Genomic DNA, 21,109 nt, shown 5'->3' on the forward strand with positions numbered 1-21,109 from the left:
GCTCTTTTCACCTGCACCATAACTGAGGGTGCTCTGTGCTCTGCAGGGGTCATGGCTGCTCCCCTGGCAGGCTGCAGACCACAACCAGGCAAAAATGCCTCGCCAAGGGACATACCTGTGGCACTGCCAGCTCTGCCAGGAGCTGTTCTGCAGCACGGACCATGTGCACGCAGGATGCAAGGGAGAACTGGCAGCAGCTTTGGCACCTGCATGGCAGGAGGTGGTGGAAATGGGGTGAGGGGGAGGTGAAGAGAAAAGTGGAGGCTGGGTACTGTAGAGCGACTCCTTCCTTCGATATCTGTGAAGGGGAGTGTCAGACAGACGCCTAGACCACAGTGAGAGGAGTGCTCCCAGTGCACACACAGATTTGTCTCCAGACTGTTTACCCCAAGCTTGTCTGAAGGTTGAAGCCTTCTGCAGCTCCTCACAGGCTATAACTTAACCTGTACCCTTCATCTAGAAGCCATCATCAAAACTAGGGGGGAAGACAAACACAGAAATGCTGCTTTTCTCTGTATGAGCAGCATCCCAGTCACAAGAATCTCAGCTTCTCTTCGAGCCAAGAGTGGACTGAACACGTTCCTTCAACGTTTTTTGACAGCCTGGCTCATTTTATCAAACCCAGTCAAGATGAATGAGACACGTGTTTACCCTTAGTGGGCGAGCAGACAAAAGTTGCATGTAATTGTCCTCTGGGTGCCTGCCACTCCGTGGGGATTTGTAATCATTTTGAAAAAAGAGATTTTCCCTGTCACTGGAGGAGACAAGCTGGCACCTCAGCACAAAACATACCACTTAAAATAGCTTTTCATGTGGCCTTGAAAACTATTTTTGGATGCCGAAAAATGTGGTGTAAGGGAAGACTGGAGTCATGTATTGTAATTGTCACTCAAAACCAAAGGCTCTATCATTTCACGAAGATTGGCAGTTGTGGCGTGCACGGGGGATACAGGGCACCAAGATAATCCAACTGGTCCCCAGGCTTTGCTATACATTGTGAGATTCGAGGACTCGTGAAGGGCTTCCTCCTATAAGCATTGACTCACAATGACCATCTCCACTTTTAGTTTCCTCCTTTTTCTCCAAATTGTTTGCAGGCAGAGTAACATTCCCATCCTGTAATAAAGCTGACTGCAGATTTGTGTTATGATCCACAGGTTAGATCCCCATCAAGTTGCCATGGCTTCCAGACTACTTTCAGGATGGTACAGGCTGCCTGTGTGTTCCTTACTCTAGAGCAGGCATCGTCCTTGGTGCTACCAGACAACAACTGTGTAATAAAACCAACTTTATATTTCTGTTGAGGATCACAAATTTGTTTCTCGGTATCAAAAATATGAAGACATACAAAAGGGCTACTGAACAGGGTTTTTCAAGACTGGTGTCTCCATCTCACTGGAAGTCATCTGAAGCAGAACAAACAAAGATATATATATATATATAAAAACGCAGGAGAAACCCATGGAGGCTATTAGGAAAAGGAAAGCAGAGCAGCCCCTTCCTCAAGGAATCTGATGCAGTCTGGGGCTGTGGGATGAGGCCTGAGCTGATGTGCCCAGAGCAGCAGTGAGGAGGCCTGGAAAAGGTTATGAAGAACATATGCACTGATTTAATGTGAGCTTGGATTGAGCGGAGCTGGGCAGCACATCCCTCGACGCTGGAATGCTCCTGAAGCTGGGGGTCTAGCCAGTACCCGTCGCCCCAGATTCGCCTCAGTTCAGTACTGCTTCCTCACTGGAAGAGCTGCAGAAACCTCACCACAAAAAGCAGCCCCGCGCCAGCGGGGCCAGGACCAAGCGGGCCCGTGACTGGGGACACGGCTGTGCCCGAAGGGCGGGTGCCCCGCGCTCCTGCGGCCAAGGCGGCCACCCCATCCCCGCCGGGGGGTCCCGCACGCACCGCGGGCCCTCGCAGGGCGGCACTGGCCCGAACCGCAGCGCCTCTGGCCTAGCATCGCCGCAAACAGCCGGGCCGCGGGGACGAGGCGGCCGGGCCCGAGCGGCCATTTCCCGCCCCGTGCGGCTCCGCAGCGGCGGCGGGAGCGGGCGGCCAGAGCCCCACGGCGGTCCCGCCCCGCCCGGCGCTCCGCCCCGCCCCGCCCCGCCCGGCGCCCGCCCCGCCCGCCGCCGCCGAAGGTTTCCGAGCGGGGGTCGCGCTGGTCCGGCGGCCTTTCCGGAGATTGCCGAGGGGCTCCGGCCCCTCCCCAGCCGCCGCCGAGTCCGTGACCGAGGCGCTCCGGTGGGTCGGAGCCCGGCGCTCCCCCTGCTGCTCCGGTCGCGGCGCGGGGCTCGCCGCCCTCCCCCTCCTCCTTGTGCCGTTCCTGCTCCTCCGGCAGCGCCGGGCGCCGCGGTGACAGAGCGGGGCGATCGCGGCGGGGGGCGGCCGGGGCTCCGGCGGCGCGGATGGCGGAGGGCGGCCAGCCCCCGCAGCAGCAGCAGCAGCAGCAGCCACAGCCGCAGCTCCTGGCCGGCGGCGGCGCGGGGTCCGCCCGCGGCGTGAAGCGGGAGCCGGAGCTGGAGCAGCCCATGCCCGGCGGGGACGGCGCCGAGGGCGGCCACAGCAAGCGGCTGCGGACGGAGGCGGAGGCCGACGGCGGCGGCATGCAGGTAGCGGGCAGGGCCGGGCCGTCCCCGGCTCTCCCTCCCCGGAGGCTCGGCCGGGCCGGGCCGCGTTTAATTTCGGTTTGCGGGATTCGGCGCGTTGCGCTCGGGCGTGCGGCCCTTTCCCCGCCGGCAGCGGGGCGAGCGGGGCTCCCTCAGGCTCCCCCCGCGCTCCCCGGCCGAGCCGGGCGGCCCCGGGGGCACAGCCCGGCACGTGGGGTGGCGGCGCGGGGCCCGCGGGAGCCGCCGGCGGGTCCGGCGCTCCGGGCACCGCCGCGCAGCCCGCGGAGGCCGCGGTGCGGGGCCGGGCGCGGGGCTCCGGCAGCGCTCCGGGGCCGGCGGGGTTCACCCGCGCCGCCCTGGGGCTCGTACGGCACCATGAGAAAGCCCAGGTGCTGCCTGGGAAGGGGGAAAATAAGAGTAGTGGGGGCGTCTTCCAGCTTGGCTCGGGATCTCACGTCCCTGTTTGTCTTCTGCCAGCGCGGTTTGATCGTCCCCAAAACATCGCTCGTTCCAGGTGCATTGGCTTTTGTGTTTGTGGGATGATGCTGGCAAGGTATTTCTGCCTCCCTTTGTCTAGGTGTTGTGGAGAGTTGTTTTATTATGGCAGTTGCACTGACCTTTTCTGCTTCTGTCTCTTGTGACAAGTATATCGGAGCTCTTTAGAAATAGAGTGATTTATTCATCTCAACTTGTTTCTCCTCTCACCTTTTCTTGGGCTGGTAAGCGCTGCTGGTAGTTTCCAAAGGGAGCATCCTGTTCTCCACTGTGCTTCTCATCAAGATGCCAAATGCTGACCAGTACTCTTCCCTTTTTGCTTCCCAGGCTGCCCTCGGTTTTCATGCTCAAGATTTATTTTTTTTTAAACAGCTTATAGCAGGAGAGTTTTGTTTGTAGTTCTGTCTGACGTTCAACCTTTCGTGGTGGTCTCTGCACACCACAGCATCGTGTTTTTCCCAGTGTGATGGTGTGGCCTGAAGGTACGCTAGAGCTTCGCACCCAAGTGCTGCCACTTATGCTCCCCGAGGGCTGGCAAGAATCGTGCTGCGCTCTTTTATCCCTTGGAGTAGTGTGTTCTCCCACACGTAGGTGTCAAGTATGACTCAGATAATGTGTACAGTTGCAAAGAGAAGGATGCTCAGCATCGAAGGAGTGCTTATGTGTTGTGTCTAGCTGGAAGTTGTGAATGAGCGCGCAAACATGGTGACATGAAGTTCTTCCAGCTTTGCGGACTTGAACTGAGGCAGAGGTCCTGTGTAACTACAGGAGATGCACCAGTTTACCTGCAGTTAGTGGTTAAACTGGTTGGTGTTGATGTAAACCAATGGTAACTCAACTGAAAATTGCCCCGGAAGAGACTTGGACAGGTTTAGCAAAAGTCTGAATTTTTTTTCTTTTTTAATTGCAAGTGAGTACAATTTCTGTACAGGTTAAAGGCTCCTCTTCATATTTACAGGGAAAAGTGTTTTGTTGTCTGTTCAGTGAATAGTGTAAGTTAGTAAGATTGCAGCGTTCAGCCACGGGGCTACGACAGTGAGTGTGCGCAGCAGTGTGTAATGCTGGTGTTAATGATACTAGGGATTAATTGTGGAATAAATTAGTGGAAAGTTAGGGTTTATTTCTGTATCAGATGGTTGCAAACAGTAGAGAAATTAGGTGATGGGCAATTAGTAGGGTCCGATTTTTAAGTATGTGTGTAGTCAGTATAGCTGTTTTTCAGATTAGGACACCCATATTGTACTTACTTGGCATTTATAGCATAATTTTAATCTTTCCATATGTGTGTTTATATGTATACAAAAGATTTTTCAATCTTTTAAATATAAAATATGAAAATAAACATATATATTTATATAAAAATAAACATAAATATATGTGTATGTATGCATAAATACATACTGTTATTTGGAACTCGATGATCTTTAAGGTCCTTTTCAACCCAAACCATTCTATGATTCTACGTCCAGAAGTTTCCCTTGACTTTTTTTAATGTTAATGCATGTGGCTTATATATTTGGAGAATCTTTCCATGTTTGTAAGCAAGAAGTACCAAATTTGAAGCCAAACTTACAGATAATACCAGAAGTAGGAAAAAGGGTTTCTTCAATGTTTGGGAAATTCAGTATCTTTTAACCTAGAAGTCAAAACACAAGATTGCCTTTTATGAGGATTTCGGTTCAGATAGTGTCTTCTTTTGAAGTATGTTATTTTAGAATAACGGGTTCTTTTTAGCAAATCCTCTATGTTTAACTGTACGTAATGCTTACAAGAGGAATAAAGAGCCTATTCTTTGATTTCCCCCCCTACCCCCCTCTCATGTGTACTAGAGGCTTTCTGGAAGCTGGAAATAACACCAGCAAACTGTCGTACCTTGTTTTTCCTGGAGATCCTGTCAATTTTCTACTTCCTGTTCCAAGAGCCACAGGCTGTTGCTGTGTAAACTTGGTGACCTTGGGTCTCTGGGCTGATAGCGAGGAATCACAGAGTGCCGTGCCCACCACCATTTCTTCTGTGGATAACCTGTAACAACCAATGGTTCAGGGTATGAACACGACTTGTAATGCTGAAATAAATCATTTAGCTGTAGAAATTACTAACGCAACTCTAAAACTCATAGCTTTTTTGGGGGGCCTCTTAATGTGAAGTATTATAACTAGCCTACGGGAAGACAAGATCGTAGCTAGTTACTAAGACCTTGGGGTGAAGGGTGTCTAAAAGCTTAAAGCAGCCCTTATATTTACTGGGCTTCTTGTTTTCTGCTGTCTCAGGCCAGCATGCTCAGACAGCTTATGCAGTTAGGGTTTCATTATCTAATCCATCTTTGATCAGGCCGGATAAATGGTGTTTGGCCAGTGCTGATCTTGTTAGGAGGGTGGTGTAAAGCTGCTTGAGTTGGGATTGGGACAAATCGGATCATGGCTGCTATCTGCTTCTGGGACATATTTCAGTTAATCGTGGCGTGGGAGGAAAAGGTCCATCAGAAACTGCTGGTTTTTAGCTCCCTCTGTTTCATAAGTGGTAAAAATCAAACGCCACCAGCCAGGAATGTCTCCTGGAATTATTTGGGTAGGTTTGTAAGCTTTGGAAATGAAGGGCCCCAAAGGTACTGATGCTTTTTAACTGTATAAATACTAGGTGGTACCTAGTTTGTGCTCTTTGCTGGCTTGGATGGTTGGGTCATTTGGATCAGCTTGCTATCTGAGTAAAAATAATGCCTAATGGATGAGAGGTAAAAAAAAGCTATATTGGCCAAAATCGCTTGTGAAACTGCACCGAAATGCAGTTGTTGATGCAGCTGTATTTGCTGCTTGTCAAAAGAGACTGACTGCTGCACAGATGGAAGAGAAAGTACCCTTGCAACAATCTCTCTCCTCCTCTGTTCCTTGCATGATGAAGGATGAGAAATGTTGTGGCTAGCTAGAAAGTGTCCCTTTCTCTTTAGAGCTGCAGTCAAGGGTATAATTCCAGGGTGCTGTTTTTGTATTCCCCTTCCAAGTGCTAGAGTTGTATCAGACATCTTACACTGCTGAATAAAGTTACTAAAAAATCTTCACCTCGTTTTGCTTAGGGTTGAAGGAGTTAATCAACTCCTCCCTCAGTCCCGAAGCTGAATTTTGATTTAACTTTTTTTATGGGGTCTAGACTGGTTAGTGAATTAAAATTATACCTGGGGGTAATATGTGGGTGGAATTATATGCAAGGTGTGAACAGAGCTGATCCTTGTTCCTCTTTCATGAATGACTTGTGTGCTTAGGATCCCTGAGTATTTGGGAGAGTTACTGTTCTGCAGCCGTGAGCGTGGCCGACCGCTCAGGGCAGACAGTGCAGCTGTGGTCTGTGCCTCACCCAGGCCGTGTAAACCTTTAGTGGCAGCGATGAGTGGAGACTTTGTGTTGTCATTCAGCCATGTCTGCATAGGGTTCATAAAGATGACTGGTGCTGTTGAGATCAGTCCCCTGTGACTGAATAATGATGTAATAGACGATAAGTCTTTCCTCTGCAAGAAAGTCCGCGGTTTCTCCTCCTGCCATGAGCCAGAAGATGGTCTCTAACACCCTCTACCAGCCCAGCTCATTCCACCACGAAGACTGGAAACCTTGAACTGCAGTATATCACAGAAAGGGGGGAGCAGGGACATGGCTTGTGCTTCATGACAGCCGCCAGTGTCCTCATTCAAATTGTGGCCTGTTTGTGGTACTCTGGAGGACAGCAAGAAATCAGTCGGTTGATAATTTCCTATGACAGGTTCGGGTTTACAAGTAAGAGGGCTGATTGGGATTGTAATCAAGCAGGGGCCAGTGACTAACAGCTTTTCTGCTGTGGTAGATCCTATGGAAGTCGGTATTTTTAAATCTTACAGAAGAGAACATCTAGTTCCAGTAAATGGTGGAAAAGCTGTGTAATCAAGTTAGCTTTTTCCTCCCTCTTATTATTCATGGCATGGCTGTCTTTGTAAAGAGATGCAGAGCAATGCAGGGGATACAAGATACTATAGAAAAGAAAGGAAGTTCCAACCTTTAGAAGCTGACCCCTGCCTGTAATCCAGGATGAGGTTTCCTAGGATGCTTTCGACAGCCTATTGCTGATGTGTTGAGACATAATGAATCACCTCTAAGTGTGTTTTTGTTTCTCTGTTTGCTTTTGTCCTTTGTTTTTTTAAAATATCTGCATGTGATGAGTTAGACCTGACACAGTCTGGGAACACTTAGAAAATCTCCAGTTCAAAGAAAACCTTTGGCAAACAGACTGAAAGTTGGGATTTTAGAGTTGTTGAGAATGCTTTAATGTTGGCTCTTTTCTCGCCCTACTCAGGAAAATGGAAACCCAAGTAAAGTATTCTGGATGCTTTAGTACCCCTCCAGGCTCTCTCAGTATTTCTCTATAGATTCCAGAGATTTGTGTTTAAAGGGGATGGCCACAGTTGTGAGGTTGGTTTCCTTCTGAATATGTGTACCAGCTGTAGACATGTGCTTTTTATTTTTCCTTTTCAGAATTCCTATTTAGAAACGTGAGTGCTCTGGTATTTTGCTGGAAGCCTAGCCTCTCCTTTGGACCTTGCAAAGATTGCCCACCTAGCTGAGTTTGGAGCAGCTCCAGGCACATCCTGTAAAATACCCTCTGTTGGCTTTTCCTCCCAGTAATGTATCGAGCAGGGCTCCCGCTTTGCCCTTTTGCATCGGGGGTTTGCTCCTCTGTTTTCAAGGTTGTCTCAAAGAAGTGCTGGTCACTGAAGGTTTAGCAGAGGTGTTGCTGTGCTGGCATTGTGCTTTATTGTGACTGTGCTGAGAGTTTCCTGAGGGTGCTGAGAGCTTTCAGTGGCTCTGCTGTGTGAGGCTGGTGGCAGTAGGAGTACCACAACACGTGAGATGCAAAGGAGGCAGCAATAAAATGAAATAAAATTAAAAAAAAAATTAGCTGCTTCATTTGCACTAGTGGTAGGGAAGCCAAATTGAAGTTGAGATGGATCTGGACTAGATTCTGTGTGTGTGGTCTGTGACCCCCTGGAAACTGCTGCTGGAGGACATACCCCTGTTAGCTTGGAAAAATAAAGCCTGTCGTTAGCAGCATTTGGTTGGCTGCACAGGAACCTCTACCCCTTTGGAAAATGCTAGGGATCACATCAGTTGAAGGTGTTTCAAAACCTATCACTCTGTGCTGCTGACTTGTCTCCTGGCGTGCAGCAAACCTTGGTTTTTGTGTGAAGTGAAAGAGAGGGGCAGATGTTTTGGATGTCTGGAAACCTCTTATTTAATTTGCCCATCTCTGATATTAGTTGACCTTCTGTGTGTATGCATGTTTGCTGTTGAAATGTGGTGGCTGAGGGATCAGAGGAACATCCAGAAGAGAAGTGAGAGAAGCAATTAGAGGTAACGAGTTCCAGTTCATTGAAGCATTCTGTTGATCTACATTTTACAGTGGTATTGAGTGGACGCCTGAGTGTAGCTGTCATGAGATAATCCCGATGTTTAGGGATTAGAGCTGCTTGGCTGCATTTTGGGCCTTAACTCCCTTTGCTCTCCAATAAATTTAATTTTGCTAGCAATCTTGTAAATTCAGTTTGAAAGATGCGCATGTATTTTCCCCAGCATGCTTCCCCCTCCCTCTGCTTTACTTTCCTGAGTGCACCTCCTTTTTTCCAGGTTGAGTTAGAGGTGTTTATAGGAGCCAAATCTATCGTGACAGGGGCTATATGAAACAGTCCTCACCAGTCCTGGACCATGCCACTGTCCTGACCTCACAGCATTCCCTGTCAGGGCTTTGCCGAGCTGTCCTGCTGAGCTGTGCCAGGGCACCTTTCCTGCAGGAAACCTTTGCTAAGGAAGTCCCGACATAGTTTTCTAGGTTTCTAAATCGCATTCTCGGCTCTGGAAGATTTCCAGGGTGTTTGTGAACCGTTCCAGTGTCTCTCTTGTTTGGCTTGTCACGTGTACATACGGCATCTGTCAAAACCACCCCTATCAATTCTCTTGCTGGTCTGAAGGAAATGGGTCTCTAACTCCTTAGCAGTGATATGATGTATTTAAGTGGCCAAAAAGAAGGAAAAGGTTGTATACAAAAGCTCCATTGTTTAATGAGGGACATCAGCTGAACTTGAGCTGGATCCAGCATCTGCTTGGGCAGAGCAGGAAATTTTGGCAGTTTCTGTCAGCTCACTTGGTGTGGCATTGGTGTTCAATCAGCTATACCATTGCCACCTCCTAACTTTTGGACTGTGGGCAGAGTGTACTTGCAATTCATACTGATTAGAAGAGAGGTAAATGAGATCTTTTACTTGGATAGGACAGTGGGATTCACTCTGGCATGTTTTGGAAGGGGCTGTGCATTCACGTGGCTGTTGCTTGTGCTTGCCTTGTTGTGCAGAAAGATTGGATGTTTGCTTCAAAGAGCACGGGCTAGAAGCAATTGTTGCTTTTTTTGTATGACTTTCTTGGGTTTTATCTGCTCATAATTGCCTCAGCAATAATGCAAGTATTAGCATAGAGATGGGGAAGAAGCTGCACCATTTAAGGGAGGGTGGGGAACACCCCTCAGTGTATCAGCACTTTTTACCCTCTGGCTGTACACAACTAAATTTCTTTTAATAGAGAGACTAAAGAAGCAATTTTATGTGGCATTTCTGTGTGTTGCAGATATCAAAATATGCTCCCCAGAGGCTTCTGAGGTCTTGGGATCTGGATCCAGCTCAGGTTTCTTCAAGGAACAGGAGCATTGTGCTCTTTTAACCGAGGCTTTCTGTACAGCTTTCCCACTGCTATTTCTGTGGGAGATCCTTGGAGACACTTGGGGTGGTTGTCACCACTGGGGGTGATGCCCGGGAAGAAAATCCCACCAAGGCATCACTAAAAAGCCTTGATTTAGTGCTGCGTGGGCTGAGGGGAGGCTGTAGCTGGGATCCTAGTGCTATAATTTGCTGCCTGTGGTTGCCGTTCCCTTACCCGGATAGGGGCGAGAAGATCACCTTTCTTCCAGCCTGCTCACTGACCTCAGGCAGTGAGGCCCAGGAAGGCTGGGCTCTGCGCTGCTGCAGGGCTGGGTGCCTTCTTCCTGGGTTCCCGGATCTGCAAGCAGAGGAGCTAAGCATGACTCTCCAAGCGGTTTCTGTGGGATCGTGCTTCTGAGCCATCTCTGCCCGTCTTTTGGGTTCTATTCTGTTCTGTGGCTTTGCTTCCTTTTTGTGGTAAGAAGAAATGAGGGGAAGTGCAAGGAATGGCTCCTCCATTACCCTTTGTACTCCACTGTCTTGGAAAGCAGATCCATCAGAGGCCTCTTTCCTATCCTTGTTTAATATTAAAAGCCCTGTGTAATGTTGAAGTGAAGCTGGACCAGGATGGAGTGTATTTTGTAGGTACTTTGCCTTGCCTTTTCTTGAAGCTCAGTTTTGGAGTGACGTGGGGTTGTTCCTGGGATTAAAGACTGCTGTGTCTGAGTGATGCTGCTTTTACTTCCGTTAGTGGGACCAGCCACACAGCCTGGGGAGATCCAAAAGGTTCATTCATGGAAGGAAATCTAGGCTGTGGTGTTGCTGCAGCAGATGGAACCATGGGGCATACTGAAAGAAGTGGGAGCTGGCAGTGTGATATGGGCAGTTGTCCTGGGGCTGGTGGCATGTACTAGGAAGCAGGAGTTCATGTTGTGTTGGCTTTAGGAATGATTCAGATCGTGGGAGAAACTGAGGCAATAAAGTGTATGCAACACTGCTGCTGTTTTGCAGTAGTGGATCTGAATGTCTCTTGGGCAGCCTGCAGGAGAATCCAGTTGGCTTTTGAAGCTCCTGCCCGTCCTGCTATTGTTTTTTGTCTAGGAGCAGAAGTTGAAGTGTGTGAAAATGCAGAATGCTTTCAATGCTCCAATTTTTGGGAGAGGTGCGTTATGCTATGGCAGTGCTGTGGGGGTTGGGGTTTGACTTTGTGTGGTCTGAAGGTGCTGGGTGCTGTGTCCTCAGTGCAAAGGAGACAGAGAAGGCGCCAGAGTGAGAACCTGTGCTGCAGCAGGCTGTGACTGGGGAGACTCGATACACGGGGCATCCACATGTTAGGGGTCAAAGTTCATGCCCAGCAAGTGCCCAGCAGGAGAACGTGGCAAGAAGTCATCATGTGAAGTCATAATTATGTGGTTGTACCTCTTATGTTTTTAGAAATGACTTCACCTCCGCAAGTGTAGCAAATGGATAGTGCTCACTGAGCGCTATTAAATCTAATGGGAGTTTTGTAGCCAGTTAAAATGGGTGTGAGGTCAGGTTTTGGACCAAGAACTATCCAGTATTTAATTTCTTATTTTTCATCTCATGTATGACCCCAAACTGAATTTACTGCAGATAATCTAAACTTTGCACTGAAAGCAGAGCGATTAATTTTTAATGGTCTCTTCTATGGTACTGACTGTTGTGCTTCAGAGATACTGATGATCTTATTTTTTCTGAGATGCAGAAAAGGTATATTCTGTCTTATTATAGAAATGGGGAATTGTGGAACTGGTAATAAGACCACTTTTGCAAAAATCTGAGAAAACTTATAACCTGATTTATTTTTAATTAGTATTTTTTATTGTAATTGGTGAGGTTTTGGTGATGATCAAATCCTTGACCTACGGCTCTCTACAACATCCACTCTATATGTGAATGCTGCTGCTTCCACAGGCTGATCCTTAAGTGTGTCATGTTGGGCAAATATAAAGTAATGTTGTCATCATCTTAAAAAACAGCAGAAAAGCTTGAATTAAATAACTTGGTCATCATTGTAGTTAAACTTCACTTGGAAAATGTAGAAATGTAATCATTTCTAAAAACTTTTAAAGTAGAATGAATATTGCTTGTCTTTGACTACAAATCCACATACCTTTTGGTTTCTGCAGCTGTTTCTCCTGATCAAAATGCAGTGGGAATCAGGAAAAAATAGCATATAATCCTGATTTGTTGTAACATCCCTGCACATGAGGAAACAGTGGAAGCTGCATGGGTAGCTGTAGCTGCTATTTTTTAATCCACAGCCCTTGACTTTTGCAGTTGCTATTCTGGGAGAGAATGTAGCTACCTTGCCTTTTGAGTTAAAAGCATGTTTCGGTCTATTAGCAATGAAGAGAGCTGCTGTGTGGACAGGAATGGCAGGAATTGGCTCCTGACCTGCTCCTGCGATGGCTGCCACGTGGGATCTGCAGCTCTCTCCCTTCTTGGGGATCCAGGTCTCAGTGTGGTCACTTGGGCTAGCGAGGAGGAGAGAGAGGCGTGTTTTGCTGAGGAGACTCCGTGACACATTAGGGCTGCAAATCAATCCCGCTGCTTTTTGAAAAGAGGAGATAAAGACTAATCTGGCAATACATTCTTTGTGCCTCTGCATGTGCTCTGGGAATTCTTGTTGCCTTGAAGTGACAGGAGGAGATGAGGCTGGAGTCCTCTCCAGTTCTCACATGAATCCAGTGGAGACCTGGCATCTGCTAATGTCACCAGCTGCATCTAACAGCTTTTTCTCTATATGACCTTTGTACCTAAGCACTTCTTTGAAGATTCTGACTTCCTGGGCTAGTTGGATTTCCCTGAGAGTGGTGGTCTTCATGCCAAGTGTTGTGAGAGCTGGGCTGAGAGGTCGCAGTCACGGACAGGAGGCAATGCCATCCTCTGCAATGCCATGGTGGAATGGATTCAGCAGGAGGTGATAGTGGCTTTTGTGAACAGGGCTATCTGTGTGATGGTTAGATGTCAACCATGGGCCAGAGAATGGTTCAGAGAAGGGGAATCTAAAAAGAAATGGGCCAACTGTGGATTTTGATTGTTGAATAAAGAGTTACAGTGGAACTAACTCTTTGTAGTGTTTCCATCTGTCATGGTTTAATCCCAACTGGCAACTAAGCCTCACACTGCCACTCGTTCACTCCTCCTCACTGGGGAGAGGGAGAGAATCAGAAGACTAAAAGTGAAAAAACTTGTGGGTTGAGATAAAGACAGTTTAACAGGTAAAGCAAAAGCCAAACATGCAAGGAAGGCAAAACAAGAAATTAATTCACCACATCCTACAGATGGGCAGGTGTTCAGTCATCCCCAGGACAGCAGAGCTTCCTTATGTGTAATGGTGACTTGGGAAGACAAACTTCATCCCTCCAAATATCCTTCCTTCCTCCTTCTTCCCCCAGGTTTATATGCTGACCATGACGCCATGTGGTATAGAATATCCTTTGTGTCATTCAGAGTCAGTTGTCCCAGCTCTGCCCCCTCCCAACTTACTGTGCACCCCCAGCCTCCTTGCTGGTGGGTTGGGGTGAATCAGAAAAGGCCTTGACTCTGTGTAAGCACTGCTCAGCAGTAACTAAAACATCCCTGAATTATCAACACTGTTTCCAGCACATATCTAAAACACAACCCCATACCAGCTACTGTGAAGAAAATTAACTCTATCCCAGCCAAAACCATCACACTATCTATCCATCCCTTCATTCAGCGCTCACTTCTGACCTCTCGGGACTGAGGGACTTGGATGTGGTGAATGAGGCTGAGACTGGTATTTGAATCTGTATTGTCTGACCATCTGATAAACGTGTATATATATATATATATATATATATATATATATATGTTTGTGTGAGATTTTGCCAGGAAATTGAAATTATGCTTGTAATTAGGTCTGTTTTTTGTATGTGTTTCTGTCCACTGATTACATCCTTCCAGAAAAGGCTTGCTGCATTTCGTTATCTTGCCTGATCTCTTCTGGCTTTTAATAGGAACATCATGTGGTCAAATACTGCAGATTCAGAAAAATAACTTTTCTCTGTTGATTAATCACAAATGAGCACCATAAAGAATTCTTGGTGCTTCACATTCTGTCTTGAAACCCATGTGTCTATGGGGCTGAGAACTGAGTGTGTCTGTTTTGGCCAGACCAGTGCGTAGGTTCTCCTGGGTACGAGTGTTTCCCTTGGGGAAGGTGTTGACTAGAACAGATGAAAGCGCAATGAGACTTTGTGTGCGTTTGTTTTCCTCCTAACATTAGTTGCTTAAAGGGTTCAGTAAGAATTCCTCCTCTGCTATGGGTTGATGTTTTCATCTTGAGTGGTCAGGTGTCTGTAACTGCTTGGCATGCCAGGAGGAGCATGGGTTGGATTTGCAGCTTTGGCCACGACTCTTTTAAAGACTAGGAATTTTTTGATGAATGATTACACTGAAGTCTGGAAGTCTTAGTTGATGGATGTGGATGGAGCATGTCCATGTTGCTTGGGAAGGTTTCCTTAAATAGGCATGACCTTTCTAGTGAAAACAGGAAGATAGTTTTTGCATTGGATTTTTTTTTTGAGCATGGCATTTGTTTCATTTTTGGAACTCATGATTACTGCAGGCATTTACGGTGGAAGTAGCTCATAGGCTTGGTAGCTTTGTGGGATGAGGCTTGACAGGTCCACTGGAGTTTTGATAGGAATACTGGGTTACTTTGCAGTGTGGCATTTGATAACAGCATTTGTTCATCCTTACCGTATTTGTTACATCCTTTCTGAACCAGCCTCTATTTTTTGACTTTGGTGGTCTGGTTCCCCTTCCTTCTCATGCTGGCATCAAAACCTTTGAGGCATCTCTATGTGTGGGGAAAAGATTAGCCAGTTTGCATGTTTTAACATGTAGCTGGGGAATGGATAGTGATTCACTAGGTCTGGTTCATCCTGCGGTAAGTGTTCTTGTTTCTGTTGGGTTTTAGTAGTTGTTAGCATGGAATTTGTAGGCAAACTTGGGAGAACGGTCCTGTTCTGTCAGAATGAGGAACCCTCTGGCTGCAGTGTGAATGTGGTGACAGTCTTCCCGAAGTAGTGCCTGTCCCTTACCATCCTTGGGAGTTGTAGCAGGAGGTGGGTGTGTTTGACTCCCGTGTGCACTGAAGTTTTCCAAGATGCCTGGTTTCAACTAGTCACTGTTGTTGACAAGGTGTTAGCAAGCTCTTTCGTGAAGTCTGTCTTTAAATAAGCATAAAATCTCTATGCTTGGGCTCAGATACCCACTGTAAGGTGTTCTGTGAGGTAGCTTCTCTTGGATTTGGTGCTTGATAAGGAGATGATGCGTGTGTTCTGGAGAAGATGCAGTACACTGGACAGACTGACCAGCCCTTCTGGTACAGTAGTATTAAGTGCTCTCTTTGTCTTGTGTAGTTTACCTGGTCCTCAAGGTTGGTCTGAAACGCAAATTTTATGTCCATTATCCTGAGTAGTTTCTTATACTGGCTCACCAGTTTCTTACTACCTGAATTGTTGGGAGTTTGCAGTTTAAGATTCTGAGGTCTGTAGATCTGTCTGGTTGGTTCTGCAACTCCTGATTTTTACTGTTGTTTTTAGAATAGGATTTTAAAGACAATCCTGAAATCTCTGGGCTCTTTGGGCAGGAATAAACATGTGGCATTTTTCCTCTTCCATGGGTTAATTCCTACCATTGTAAGGCTTTCTCTGCCTCTGACTTCCTGGGCAGGATTTTTGATGATGAATACAGTCACATTAAGTAGCGCAGAACTTCTTAATAGGTCACTTCCCAACTTTACTTCCTAGGTAAATACTTTTCTGTCTTGTGTGGATTTTCCTGGGCTGTGGAGGCCGTTGGATGACGTGGTTATTTACAGATGGCTATTGCTGAGTGCTCCTCGTGGAGGCAGCGATCTTCGTGAAGTTGCTAGAAAAAATTACCACTAATTTTGTATGGGCTGTGTTTGAACAGGGGCACTGTGGAAATAAGATTGCAGTAGGAAGGGAGGATGGGATGTGGTATCACTCATCTTCCAAAGGCTGTTCCATCCTCATGGAGCCAGGGCAGGTGGTCCTGCCTTCCCTGGTGACTCGGGGGGGCTTTCACCTCTGTTAAATTAGTTCTGGGTTGGAGTTGCTGGAAGCAAGTCTAGTCAAATGCTTGGTCAGCATGTTATGTGTGAAGCTAATTGGCAGGGTAGAAAAAGTGATGTTGCCTGTAGGAAACTTTCTTCTTACCTGGAAGAGGTTTAACATGTATAAAAATGTAAAATGTCCTGTAGGAAAATTTCTTCTTCCTTGCATGGTTAACAGTGATAACCAAAAGCAAATTATTCAAGGCTGTGTTCAGAGCCTTCTGATAATATTGTCATGGCTTCTGCTTCTGTTTACAGATTTCCCATGTAGCTGAATTAAATTAACAAGACCAGTCAATTCATTGCTGCTGTATTTAACCCCCTGGGCAGCAATGAATCTGGCAAGGATGGAGCATCATTTTCATGTGCTGCTTGGAAAGGGAGGATGTACAGCAAAATGAAGTAGTGTTACTGCTTGGGGGAGGGGTTCACAGTCACAGCTCAGGTGTCAGACGAAGGGAATAGTGCAGGTTCCCAGAAGTCTTTTTTTCTCCACGACTTCCAGCGTGGCTCAGTTCACTAGGTAGCGTGAAGTTTTTTTTGTCATGTATGGGCTAGCCGGAGACTAATGTATCCACAGAGTTTGTTCAAGGCAGATAGCATTACAGGAATCAAAACAAATCTCTTGGTTCCTGTTCATTGATTTAATCCTTTGTTTTTAGCGGTTAAATATCCCTGTATTTTTTAGCCTAGCCTTCGTTATCCTGGATTTGAGCCCTTCTTAAATCCTAATTGCATGGCATTCGTGTTAGGAAGAAAAGTGGTGTGAGGTAATGCACAGAGGAATGAAACAACTCTACCAGGTCACCTGTGAAGGAGCAGAAATCTTGGAGCACTGGGTTCAGTGGGCCATCCTTATTCCCCTAGTTTGAACTAGGTGGTCTCCTTGCTTTAATGCTGCCCTCTCCATCTAAAGGAGAGTCCTTGGAGGCTTGGTGAGCTGTGCACTGCTTCTGTCTTGTGCTTCATCAGTTTGCTGTGTTAGCAGAAGGGAGTTTGCAGCATTTTACAGCATCTTTCCGTAGCACTAGAATTCAGTTGAAATTTATTACATATACGGATCTGCATCCTGTTGTTACATGTTTAATATTTTCTTTAGGCTTGGACGAAGTACGTGGTATGGCTGTACATATTTATCTTTTTTTTTTTTAATGCCCTCTCCCATGAGTCTGCATAGCTTGTGAGACTGGTATGATACTGTGTGCTTAGCCTTGCAGCCAGTTTTGGAATTCTGGGCTTCACCATGCCGTGCTTGCTTTTCTTGTCTGTTTGCTCCAAGTTTTTTATGTGTTTACAAATACCGGTACAGTTTGCTTAGCAGAAAGTGTCCCTTTGTAGCAGCTGATGGACAGCTGATTAGGCTAAACCTTCAAAAGGCCTTTGAAAAAAAAAACAAAACAAAACAGTAGTATTAAATTTATGACTTGCAAATGTTGTATTAGTGCTTCTGGGATAAACAGCATTAGACCACCTGGTGTAGGCTGATCTGACTGATCACAGCCCTTTGCTCTGGGCCACCAAACTGCGTCTGTGGGGTATTTACAGTAGGTACAGCCTCTTGTCTAGTGACTCCCTGTGTTGGGGTGCGTGGTGTGAAACCTTTCCTCGAGGCTAAGGTGGTCTGGGGGTCAGTAGATTCTGAAAGAAGTGATCCTTTCCCTCTACTCTCCATTTGGCTCAGAATTTCTTTTTCATGGTCTCATAGAAAATGAGTAATGCCAAAGAGGAGAATTTATCGCTCAGTCCGGTTGAGTCCACTGTGGATGTGTTGCCTCTGCTGCCCTTTTGAGAGGGAAGGTGCTGTCCAGTGCTGGCAGTGCCCATCTGAGCAGTGCCAACAGTAGCAGTGTGTGCATTGATGTGGCACGATGTATCAAGAGTGCAGCTGCTGCACATCGCTTCTGTCACCTGGGCAGCATCTGTAGCTCCAGCAAGGAGAATCCTTTGCATCCCTTAGTACCACCATGCCACTGTCAACCTCTCACATCCATACCGCTTTAGGAGTGAGTGGTTGTCCACTCCTCCCGCACAGGAGAGGGGTAAACATTTGCTCATCCACGGCTTCTCTGATCCAACTGTGTTTCCAACTCTGCCTTTGTATTTGACGGCAGGTCCTCCTCTCTCTTGGCGCGCGTCCGCAACGTGCTCATGTGCCGGCACGCGTGTGCTGCCCTTGAAAACAGACCCAACTTATTAAAATCATTGCTAGTTGCCATGGCAGCTGTTGTCGCTGTGGGCTAATAGGAAAGGCAATTACTGCTGCATGCTGGGGAGCGTACGGGGAGGGTGTGGGCAGGGGGGGACAGGCGACTGCATGCTGATGAGTTGTGTGACGGATAGGCTGGCTGTCACAGTGAGCAAGCAGCAGAGGAGAGAAAGACCGGAGATGCCCTGTAATGAGGTTTGGCCAAATATGCCGTGTTTCCACCTCCTGGGCAGTCTCACAGAGAGATTCCCACCCTTCCTTTGATTGTGAAGGGGAATCTCGAGGTTGAGATGCATGTTTGCAGCTGGGTGCAGTGCATTGCTGCTCAGTGACTCTCAGCTGGCCCAGGAACTGAAACAGGGTTCTGGAAGACTTTATGCATGTTGATGATACTCGTCTGTTCCCTTTCCTGCTGTTTTCTCTCTGTGAATATTCCTTTTCGGCTCTTACTTTGCTGTTTCCTGTAGGTCAAAGGTCATGATATAAAATAGCTCTAATTTCCTTGGAGTGAGAAGGATCAGTTAAGAGAACTGCTTCTCATAGTAAATTTAAAACTAAAGGGAATTTTACATCCTTTATTCTCTGAATTTGGGCAGCGTGTGCCCAAGCAGCGCCAGCACTGTTTGTGCCCAATGCAAACATGAGAAAAACAGGGACTATTTTAACAGTGAGGAACTTGTAGGAAATCAGTAAATTCCTTGAAAGATTTGAGTTGAGGAAGTAGATGAGAGCTGTAAGTCTGCAGTTTCTGTAAATCCTAGGAATATCAAAAACTCTTGGCAGTGTCTGACAGAGCCCTGCACTCCCAAATTGCAACCTTCTGTCCCCTCCAATTTGTACTGCTTTCCCTTGTGCTAGGAAATGGCCTGAGACTTTGCTGTATAGGAGCTCTTCCAGGAGGTTCTCTTTGGACAGCAAGAGGCACATCACATAGGTTTCTTCTGGCTTCTAGAGTCCATGATGGTGTCAGTGAAGCTAAAATGATGTCTGTTGCCCCCTTCAATGGGGAGACAAGTCCCTGAAGGCATGGGGGAGGCTTGTGGCCCAGACAAAGCGAAACAAATAAAACAATCCTCTTGGAGCAGGCAAAATTGGGGCCTTGTCTGAATTTATTTCTCTCTTTCGGTTGATCTCCCAGCAGCTGTTTCCAATGGTCCTCTGGATCGTGCCCCGTTGGGATAGCTGCGCTGACTCACTCACTGGGATGGTTTCCGCTGCATGTGGGAGCCTGGCTTCCCAGGGAGCTGTGGCACCAGGAAGGGGAAGGTTTCTGGTGCGTTTGATTCCCTCAGTAAAGATTACGCTGTGTCTGTTTAATTAGAGACTGCTGCTTTCTTCACTGGTGTACTAAATATAAATGGAAGAGCTGGTCTAATACACTTGAAGTTGCAAATGTCAGGAGTTGATAGCTTTATTTTCCTCTTGCCAAATCTGATTTGATTTTAAGTACTGCCACTAAATCTAATGATGCAGTAATTCCTGTTTGTAAAAACGAATGAGGAATTTAGACTGAGAGGGACCTCATACTCTTTTCCCTTCTGTCATCCCGCCTCTGTTTTACAAAGGAAGAGCTACTGGTTTGCGGGTGTTTGTACAGTAAGATCTGAAGGGCAAAAGGCTTGACCTAAATACACTGTGAACTAAGTTTGTATTCAGCTAAAACACAGTTGTTAAGGTTTTCTCTCTGCATAGTTTTTGGCACAGATTTGTACATTCCAAACATTACCTTTGTGGCAGTCATCAGAGTGCCAAAAAATTTAAAAAGATAATAAAAAATGCAGGGAAGATAAAGAAGCTGCTTCTGGAGCCCAGACTTGCGAGGATTTACGTAGGGCTTCGTGTTCTGCTTGGGATTCTTTGTTTGCTGAACTACAGGCTAAGTCCTGGCAGGCCCCGGAGAGATCTATAATGGGACAGACATCTGTCTTTAAGATGCCTTACCCTGTCTGTCTGGTCTGCAGGAAAAGGAATAGGTATCAAATGAGATATTTTTTTTTCCCCTGGAGGCTCCTGCTGAACACAGTGGACCCAATCTACCTCCATCTGCTTAGGCTTGTACAGTGCCGTTGCACATGCTGCTTGCTTGAGTGTGTCCGTGAATTGTACCGTGATGCCTGGGAAGTACAGCTGGCACTGCTGGCCGCTGTGTGAGGTGTTCGGTCCCGAATCAGTTGGTTGGAAAGTTCTTGAGAGCAGAAGGGATGGGGAGAACTCCTGGTGGTGAAGACTGGTTTAGTGCTGTTATCAGCTGCCTGGTACACGGTGAGGCTCCCTGTCTTGCTGTCGGCTGCTGTAACTGCTGTTTGTTTGTGCCCTGGCCAATTCGGAATGCTTTTGTTCTGACCAGTGGGATAATGTGGCGTACCTTGTCTCAAGGCAGCTGGCTGCTGAGCTGGAGGAGGAGGAGGGAGCACGCCCATTATGCGCTGGAGGCAGTTTTGCCGTGTTGCAGCATGTGGTTGGACAGGCATGCTTTAAAACTGAGAGTACCCAGAATTTGGGCTGATCTGCCAGGTCTCTTCTGGCCTCAGGAGTCGGTCTGGCAGAACAGTTTCAGCATTAGATGTCTTTGTGGAAGGGGAGGAAAGAAATCCAGTGATACTTTTTGCCCTTCTTGAGGTTTTCCCATTCCAAGTGGTGGCAAGGAGAAATTGTGTTTCTGGAGTGTGTTTAGTTGTAATCATTGTCTGTTCTCCGTCTGCAAAGAGGAGATGGAGACTCTCCTCAGTCTTTCTGTGTGCTCCTGCTCATCATTAGACATTACTGACTGGCACAGAGGATTTTTTTCCTAAAGCTTTTTCCTCTCCTGCATGATGCAGTGTTGAATCAGCAACCCTGTCGCTTTGAAATTTAACATTTTTCATATCCCCAACACTCGTATATTGTCTCGCTTTATCCCCCTTTTCCCTCCCCCCAGCTTTTCTCATTTTTGGTAGACTAATATAACGTTAGCATTTTCAGGGTCA

At 47.0% G+C, this 21,109-nt stretch overlaps 1 protein-coding gene across 7 annotated transcripts in view; it reads left to right on the top strand.

Annotated features, from left to right (window-relative positions):
• Nucleotides 1-2,402: 2,402 nt before the first annotated feature.
• Nucleotides 2,403-21,109, top strand: part of RBFOX2 (RNA binding fox-1 homolog 2) — a 167,532-nt gene continuing 148,825 nt past the window's right edge. For 6 of the 7 annotated variants that reach the window (XR_003570723.1, XR_003570722.1, XM_027879550.1 and 3 more), the window contains exon 1: nt 2,403-2,606. Coding sequence is in view for 5 of the 7 variants with exons in the window: in XM_027879550.1 (XP_027735351.1) it covers nt 2,403-2,606 (204 nt within the window). In the remaining 2 variants the exon portion in view is untranslated. The remainder of the gene's footprint in view (nt 2,607-21,109) is intronic. The other variant, XM_027879553.1, reaches the window with a different exon arrangement.

This window comes from Empidonax traillii, unplaced genomic scaffold (assembly GCF_003031625.1).
Source record: "Empidonax traillii isolate 1590-97213 ecotype Southwest subspecies unplaced genomic scaffold, ASM303162v1 scaffold55:size2822071, whole genome shotgun sequence".
NCBI classification, from domain to species: Eukaryota; Metazoa; Chordata; class Aves; order Passeriformes; family Tyrannidae; genus Empidonax; species Empidonax traillii.